A 9,313-nucleotide genomic window follows, 5' to 3' on the forward strand; every position below is an offset into this window, starting at 1 on the left:
TGCTTTGCCTGAGTCCTGCCTCCAACATTCTAAACAGTTTGCTGTTCCTCTCCCTCCCACAGCCAGTCAGAACACAGAGGTCATTTGCATATGTGGCCTGATTCGCCTTTCCCTCGGAACACAGAGGTCATTTGCATATGCGGCCTCACTGGCCTTTCTCTCTAACATTCTAAACAGTTTGCTGTTGATGTTCTGAGATAAAATAAAATTTCCCCTTAGTGTCTGTTGGGGGAAACCATGGTTGCAAATCTCCAGGTGAGGGCTAAAGATCACTCAGAATTACAACTGCTTTCCAGATGGCAGAGATCGGTTCCCCTGGAGAAAATGGTGGACTCTGTGTCCTTATATCCTGCTGAGATGGCCCCTGTATGACAGCCAATGTGACGTAGCAGTCAGGGCTTCAGCTATTGAAACTGATGTCCAGATGACCCAGATCAGTTCTCTTGGAGACGGCTGCTTTGGGCAGTAGATTCTATGGCATTATACCCTGCTGAAGTCCCTCCCCACCCAAAATCTTGCCCTCCCCAGGCTCTACCCCTCAAATCCACAGTTATGTTCCAACCCAGAGTTGGCAACCGTGTAATCAGCTGTGGTACCACTTTCCAGCCCCCTGGAACCCAGAAAACATGGCACTGGAGGAGGTGCTTTTCTACCTTAGCTGTGACTGCATAGCCCCAAATTAACATAAGCCAACCTCCAGGCGGCACCTGGAGATCTCCAGCTATTAAAACTGATGTCCAGATGATCAAGATCAGTTCTCCTGGAGACAATGGCAGCTTTGGGCAGTGTATTCTATAGCATTATACCCTGCTGAGGTCCCTCCCCACCCCAAACCCTGCCCTCCCCAGGCTCTACCTCTCAAATCTACAGGTATGTTCCAACTCAGAGTTGGCAACCGTGTTATCGGCTATGGTACCACTTTCCAGACCCTTGGAACCCAGAAAACATGGCACTGGAGGAGGTGCTTTTCTACCTTAGCTGTGACTGCATAGCCCCAAATTAGCATAAGCCAACCTCCAGGTGGCACCTGGAGATTTTCAGCTATTAAAACTGATGTCCAGATGACCAAGATCAGTTCTCCTGGAGACAATGGCTGCTTTGGGCAGTGGATTCTATGGTATTATACCCTACTGAGGTCCCTCCCCACCCCAAATCCTGCCCTCCCAGGCTCTACCCCTCAAATCTACAGGTATTTCCCAACCCAGAGTTGGCAACCGTGTAATCAGCTATGGAACTACTTTCCAGACCCTTGGAACCCAGAAAACATGGCATAGGAGGAGGTGCTTTTCTACCTTAGCTGCCACTACATAACACCCCCCTCCCCCTCAGAAAAATAAGTCAGAGGTGGAGAGAACCATATCTGTTACCATGAGGCTGTCCTCCCATTCTACCACTTGGGGCAGCAAAATGACTTGAGACAGCCCTGCTTTATAGCTAAGCAGAAGGAAAGAAACATGGCTTGCCTCCCTCTGCCGCCCCACCAGCCACAGTCGGGACACTCATCTGGAGCTTCCTTCTAGATCTCGTATTTCTTCCCACAACGGGCATTACTGCTAGTACTTAATAATTCTGAAAAAAAATTGCTTCAGGAAAGGCAACTTGTAATTCTAAAGTTTAGGGTCATCAAACAACTTTACAAATGTAGCCGTATATATTAAAAAACCTTTTTTATTTGGGCTTCTTGGGCTTAAGCCCTAGTTATTTTGGATATTCTTTATTTAGCACCCCATAAGTTATGTCCCCTTCTAAGCTGGAAATGCTCCTATTGTAAACAAGCATAAGTTGGCAGAGCATAAAAGGGTTTTCTGCTTTTAAAAATAGCATCCTTCTCCTTGCACACGGAAGCTCATACCCTGAATAAACGTTTGTCTTAACGGTGCCCCCACTGGACTCTAAATTTGTTCTGCTGCTTCAGACCAACACGACTGACTACCTGGATCATCCTTCCTCCAGTTCATGTATCTCCAGTATTTCAAAAAAAAATTCTTGTCTTTTTTGTGTTATTTGAATGTAAGCTGTGCTGCAGCTTTTTGGTTAGAAAGTGTTTACTTCTTATCATCTGATACAGGTTTTAATAATGACAATGAAGTCTTATACTTTCCACAACTGCTCACAGTCTCTCCCAATCAGTCATGCTTTATAAAGCAAGGTTTTAATAGACCCATTTTCAATTGGGGGATATAAAATCACAAATGCTTTCACTAGTAAATGAACTGGCCAAAATAAAATTACCTGCATTTTTTGGGTGTTGTTTCTTTTCTAGTTCGGGGATCACCACGAAACTTAAGAGTAACAGATGAAACAACAGACAGCTTTAAGGTTGGATGGACACATGCTCCAGGGAATGTTCTTAGGTACAGAGTGGCATATAGACCAGCAACTGGTGGAGAGAGAAAACAAGTAACTGTCTCTGCAAATGAAAGAGCAACTACACTACAGAATCTGCAGCCAGATACAAGATATGAAGTCTCTGTTACTGCTGAGTACCAGTCTGGTCCTGGAAGTCCACTTAATGGATATGGAAAAACTGAAGAAGGTAGGCATTAATATATTTGGTGTTTCTTCCCTTCCCTTTTTCATCCCCTAATGCTAGATTCACAGACTTGCACTGAAGAACATAGAAAGAGCCCTGCTGGATCAGACCAGTGGCATACCACGTGACACACAGTGGCCAACCAGTCATCCTGGATGACCAACAAACAGGGCATAGAGTAAATTCCGTCCCCTGATTTTGCCTTTTAGCACTGATATTCAGAGTATCTGTATGAGGAGGTTCCTTTTAGTCATCGTGGCCAATAGCCATTGATGTACCTATCCTCCGTGAATCTCTCTAATTCCCTTATAAAGTGATTGATGTTGGATGGTTGTTAGCCATGGTAACTAAAGTTGATGGACCGTGGATTCAGGAGTCACAAAAGAATTACTTCCTTAATTATCTTGTGTAATTCATTGTCACAGATTGTAGTGATGGACACTAAATTAGTTTGTCTTTAGAAGAAAACTAGACAAATTCATGGAGGATAAGTCTACCAGTAGCTTTCAGCCATTTCTCATAAATAGAATCTCTCTGCCCAGAGGCAGTAACGTTCTGAATGTCAAAGTTGGGTGGGTAACAACAGAGGGAGGCTTTGTCTATACCAGGGGGTTTTTTTGTAGAAAAAGCCCAGCAGGAACTCATTAGCATAATAGGCCACACCCCTGACAGCACAGCTTATTAGCATATTAAGCCACACCCCCATGCCTTCCCTTGGCTTGCCTGGGTGCCCCATGGCTGCGGGGAGCCCAGGCAAGCCGGCCCTTGGACAGGCTGGGGAAGGCATGGGGAGGCATTTAAATGCTTCCCCGAGCCTTCCAGCCCCCCCCCAGCCTGCCTACCTTGGAGTCACCAGCGGGGGTTGCTCTCCAGGCCTTCCATCTGTAGCCACGCACGCAAAGGTTTTGGCTGTAGTGGGCGTGGCCAACTCCGAAGCCAGCCAGAACTCCGTTCCTGTGCGTTCCTGCCCAAAAATAGCCCTGGTCTATACGCCTTCCAGGTCCATCTAGCTGGCCACTGCATGAAACAGAATGCTGGACTCAGTGTACCATTAGTCTGACCCATAATGGCATTTGCTCTTATGTTCTTATGAACAACATAGAAGAAGGTATTGGCATATAAAACACTGTCTCAGTTATGCTGCCATTGTGGCTGGTAGAGGGGGAGGTGGTTGATTTGTGTCTTTTTTCGGGTCTGGTATGTGTGGTTTCGATTCTCAGTGGTCCTTTTATCGCTGTTTGACCTTGGTGTCTGCTGCACTGCTTTCCCTTGGAATGTGAATCCGTTAGTTTTAGGCACACAAAGGCTTCTTCCCTGATTGGCTTTGAGCTATCAGGAGACCCCACTTTGAACCAGGTATAATTGACCCTTCCCCGCTTTTTGACTTAGTTCTGACACTGAATGTGTATGGATGACTTGCTTATACTGGAACAATAAACTGCAACGTCATTGAAAGCCTGTTGTTGATTCCTGATTGCTGCAAGACTCTGAGACATTGGCAATATGTTGGGAAACTGGCAAATTAACTGGCTTCCTTTTGCATCTATCTGTGTGATACAGAGGTTTGCAAATAAATGCTGACAGCATGTATTCCTCATATTTTACATGCAAAAATGCCAATGTATTAAGTGTGCTTACGTTAGTACCTGTATACTGAAAAAAGAAAATATGTTTAGTGACTCTTGCTGGTGGAAAGTGCTGTCAAGTCACAGGATTATGGCAACCCTGTCGGATTTTCAAGGTAAGAGACTTCGGTGGTGGTTTACTATGCCTGCCTCTGCATTCGCAACTCTGGACTTCCTTGGTAGTCTCCTATCCAAATGTTAGCCGAATTGCTTTATTTACAGCTATTGGCAATTTATAAATGGGTCCTTGCCAACTATACCAAGGTCCTGTTCCCACCAAAGGGTTACCAGTAAAAGATTTCAAGGCTGTTGTGGTTAAAATAGATGTCTTTTACTTAAGAAAATAAATCTCATACAAACAATACTGATGCACTCACACATTCAATCAAGTTCCTTAGAAATACAGTATTAAAATAAGCACTGTTGCATTAGCAGGTGGGGGTGATGATGGGTAATACTTATCTGTCCTGCAGTCTGGTTGTTCCAATGAAGAATGAATGGGAAGAAATAGAAAACTAAGGGAATTCACACACGACTAGAACCAGCCAGAACGTGTGGGCAGTGGAGGCAAGGGTTGGGGATAGTAAGTGGGTCTTAAGAGGGGTAAAAGCAGACAGGGGTTGTTGCGGGGGAGATGCTAATTGATCAAGGAGAGAGGGAGAGAGACCATGTGACTGGTTCTCTCCTTTTATCAGAGGATCCAGGAGGTGGGTGGTAACTGTGCCAACCTCCTAGCCCACCTCCCTGTTAGTCCGTCCCAAAAACCATCCTATTGGTTGCATGTAGGGAGGGGTGGTTACCTATAAGGAGTAGCCAATATCTGAATCTAATACCTTACTCAAAGGATGGCATCTGGGCAGGTGTGAAAACCTTGGCGTCAGGATGCTTCATTGTAGTGTTGATTAAGCTGGCCATTCTCATTGTAAACCAAATGCCCATTTGGCAGGAAATACCAATGCAGGAACAAAGCAGTGATGGGTAGTACGTGACTACAACTGGTTCTGCAATAGGGGCTGTCTCTTCTCAGAGCTGTTGTTTTTCAGTGCTCACAATAATGGAGGATTGTACTTCTTTCCCAGGCTGGTAACTGTGTAGCTGAAACCTTATTCACATGTAAGGCATGTGCAGGCACCTTCTATGTGTAGTATCACAACAGGTGACTTAAAGTGTACAGTTCTTTGAGCCTGTGTGTGTGCGCGCACAGTCCATTGTGTGTGTAGCAATAAATATAGTCCATAAAGCAAAATATCAGTCTCATTCTCTAACACAAATACTAACTATGTCCAACCCCAGTTAGGTTCGGAGATCTGATGAGATTGAGCTAGTCTGGGCCATGCTTACCAGTATAGTAATTTCCCACCAATACCCCTTGTCTCAAGAGACATAGTGGGGTGGGTACCCCACCAACAATCTACCTGCTATTCTTCATTTTTCCAGCTAACATAGCAGTATCCAACATCTGGACTACATGACTCTGTCCATAAGTGCTATTTTCCCCTGCTAGTTTCATTTGTTTAGATCACAGATATTTTGCAGAAATCTTAAAGATATCAAATTCTCCTCTCAAGTAATGCTTTTGTATATTTTACCACAAACAGTTCTAGGAAGACCAAGAAACTTGAAAGTTTCTGATAGTACGACATCCTCAATGAAATTATCTTGGAGTTCAGCCCCTGGCAATGTACAGCGGTATCTTGTAACGTATACTCCAGTGGCAGGAGGTGAGACTAAAGAGGTAACGCTAAGAGGAGACACCACCACCACAGTACTCAGAGACTTGGAGCCAGGAACCAGATATGACTTGACTGTGACTGCCTTGTATGCTTCCGGAGCAGGAGATGCACTTTCAGGACAAGGAGACACTCTTGAAGGTAAGAACAGGTTGACTTCAAAAATTAATGTTGTGATCACTGAAGATACTTGGGTGACACTGTCCCTCTCTCTTGCATGGCAGCTAAGGATTAAACTTTATAAATAGAGCTTTGGTAACAGAAAGATGCGGCTCAAGTGGTTAAGGTCCAGAGAGCCAGTTGGGTGTACTGGTTAAGTGCGCGGACTCTAATCCGGGAGAACTGGGTTTGATTCCCTACTCCTCCACTTGCACCTGCTGGATGACCTTGGGCAAGCCATAGTTGTGGCACAGCTGTTCTTGAGAAAGAGCAGTTTCTGTCAGAACTCTCTCAGCTCCACCTACCTTACAGGGTGTCTGTTGTGGGGAGGGGTAGGGAAGCCACTCTGAGACTCCTTAGGGTAGTGAAGGGCAGGGTATAAATCCAATCTCTTCTTCTTCTTCTTAACCTGAACTGCAGGCTGGAAGGTCAGTAGTTCAGCAGTTCGAGACCCAAGTGCCGCATGACGGAGTGAGCTCCCGTCTCTGGTTCCAGCTCCTGCCAACCTAGCAGTTCGAAAGCAAGAAATTGCAAGTAGATAAATAGGTACCGCTTTGGTGGGAAGGTAACAGCGTTCCTTGCGCATTGGCATTCAGTCATGCCAGCCACATGACCACAGAAACATCTTCGGACAGCGCTGGCTCTTCGGCTTGGAAATGGAGATGAGCACCACAACCCTTGAGTCAGATTCGACTGACTTTCGAGCAAGGGAAACCTTTACCTTTACCTAACAGAAAGCTGAAGGCTAATTTCTATGAACTTTAAAGAAGTTCATTATTGGAAGGAGAAGCTCACTATGTTCTGTTGAAAACTGTGTTATGATGATTTCTTGGATCATGTCACTGGAAGACTGAGAAATATTTTTAGCCAGTTTCTGTGGCTGCTTGGCATAGCTTTTTAATATGATTTTCAGTGCAGTAATGGTTCTGTGAGACACGATTGAGGTCTGGTGTCTCTACGCTCTCTTGGAACATGATTCTAGTTTTGGGTGTGAAGACTTCTGTGACTATTTATGATATTAAACATGCTTGGGAGAAAAGTAGAGGGAGAAACCCTTGCAGAAAGGGCCGTGCAGGGACAATCTGTCACGATGTGAGGTAAGGACCTCGGTGCATGGAGGTAGCAGTCAGGAAGCTGGGGGATGTGTCAGTGTAACCCACTAAGGTCCTAGTATCTGCAGGGAGAGTGGGCAGGTTCAGTCGGTTTTGACAGCGGAACTCCCACCTATGGTTATTAAGAATGTGTAACTGCTGCAACTACACATATACTTAAGCACAGACATAAGAGAGGCAATACAACCAATGCACTTTAACATTTAAAACAAATTCTTTATATAAACAGAGCATGGAGGTTTTCATATAAATCCTCATTGATTCCTGGTTGTTTGCTATTACTTTATAGCAATGGATCTTCAGGATATTACTGGTTACAAATATCTTCAGCATCTACAAAGATGCACAGAACAGAAAAAAAAACCTAAGCACATAGATAATGCATTTATTGCAGGTCCAGGTTAAAGCTCATAGATACTGGAACTGTACTTGGGAGGCTGCAGCTCTTCTCAGTTGGATACAGCATTTACCTGCAATAATTCAAAGCAGGCCTTAAAACAGCAAAATCTATGCATGCCTTTCCCCACCCTTCTGGTGCTGTTGCCTCTTCCTGGGCCAGGCTGAACTGCTGGCTGCTGGGAATAACCAGCCCCCTTTAGGGAAGGTGTTAAGTCTGTACTTAACAAAGTAGTCAGAGAGTGATTTCAGCAAAACTCAGGTTTATTCAGCTCGACAATCAACTTCTCCAACACGGTACAACTCCTCATAGCCCAAACAGCTTGTCCATTTCAGCTGCTCGGTATTTAAACATTCCGGGCTAATGTAGCCACACCTACTGTACAATTCTCAACCTATCAGGTTGTTCGCATAATAGCCCAATCACAAACGTTCCCACCACAGATAGTTCAAATGTGATTGGACACAATACTTTCGGCGCGAATCCCAGCCGACGTCTGAAGCTTAGCATAGCTTCTCTATGGGATGATTCACACTTCATCCCCGTGCATTCAGGGCAGCATCTGAATACACTACAAATCCCTCCCCCCTAAGCAAAAACACTACGAACAGTCATAATCACTCAGGTAGGAAGGTGCACGTCGATTTCTCTGAGATCTACGAGGTGGTACAATATCAGGGCACGGTTCCGTCAGTGGCACTCCATCGGACTCTGTAACCGCAGAGTCAGGAACATTCCCTTCTGCTTCAGTGGGTCCAAGAGTAGGGGTCTGCCCTGCCTCTTGCCCAGTACTGTGGCCCTCAGGCTCTGCAGTACTCGCCTCCTCTAGAGGCCGTGGGAATTCCTCGGGGTCTGGGGACTCAGTTGGCAGCGTGTTGGGACGGTCAGTTGCCCACCGTTGCCTCAACTGGTCTATGTGCCTACGCCACTTGCGACCATCAGCAAGTCCTACCACATACATTCTGGACCCAATAATCTCAACAATAGTGGCTGGTAGCCACGAGTGACCACTGGCATAATTTCTGGCATACACTTGCTCACCTTTTTCGTATGTCCGGACCTTCGGACTTTCGGTCTGCTGTTGCGGTTTAAGATCGTTCAGGTCAGGATGCAACCTGTCTAACAGCGTTGCTAGACGGCGACCCATTAACATTTCGGCCGGGCTGCGGCCGGTCGCCGAACAAGGGGTAATGTGCTGTCTCAACAAAAATGAAGCAAGTTTCACCCCCCAATCACCACATACCAGCTTTGCAAGGGCCTCTTTTGTAGTTCTGACCATTCTTTCCGCCTGGCCATTTGATGCCGGGTGAAACGGGGCTGCTGTCATATTTCTGATGCCGTTATCAGACATAAACCTTTGGAACTCCTCAGAGGTAAACTGAGTTCCGTTGTCACTCACTACTATGTCCGGCAGCCCGTGGGTTGCAAATAGGCACAGGAGCACGTTGATGACAGCCCCTGATGTGTTTGTGCGCATGTGAGCTACTTCGAGCCACTTGGTATACACATCGACATGTATCAGAAACATTTGCCCCTGTACTGGCCCTGCAAAATTGAGGTGGAGCCTCGACCAAGGTTTTCCCGCCGACTCCCAATGCTGCGGAGTGGCGGTTGGCGGTTCAGGCCTGGCCTGCTGACATGGCTCACATACTCGAACCCAATCCTCGATTTCGGCATCTAGCCCGGGCCACCACACATACCCTCGGGCTAGTGCCTTCATGTGGACCATTCCTGGATGGCCCTCATGCAGTGATTTC

General features: G+C 46.0%; 1 protein-coding gene across 1 annotated transcript in view; it reads left to right on the top strand.

Moving 5' to 3' along the window:
- The window catches only part of COL12A1 (collagen, type XII, alpha 1), a 237,313-nt gene that overhangs the window by 44,699 nt on the left and 183,301 nt on the right, over positions 1-9,313 (top strand). Inside the window, 2 exon segments of the mRNA XM_015409542.1 lie at positions 2,264-2,536; positions 5,757-6,029. Of these exon segments, the coding sequence (XP_015265028.1) occupies positions 2,264-2,536; positions 5,757-6,029 (546 nt within the window).

This window comes from Gekko japonicus, unplaced genomic scaffold, assembly GCF_001447785.1.
Source record: "Gekko japonicus isolate JY-2015 unplaced genomic scaffold, Gekko_japonicus_V1.1 scaffold1213, whole genome shotgun sequence".
In the NCBI taxonomy this organism is placed as follows: Eukaryota; Metazoa; Chordata; class Lepidosauria; order Squamata; family Gekkonidae; genus Gekko; species Gekko japonicus.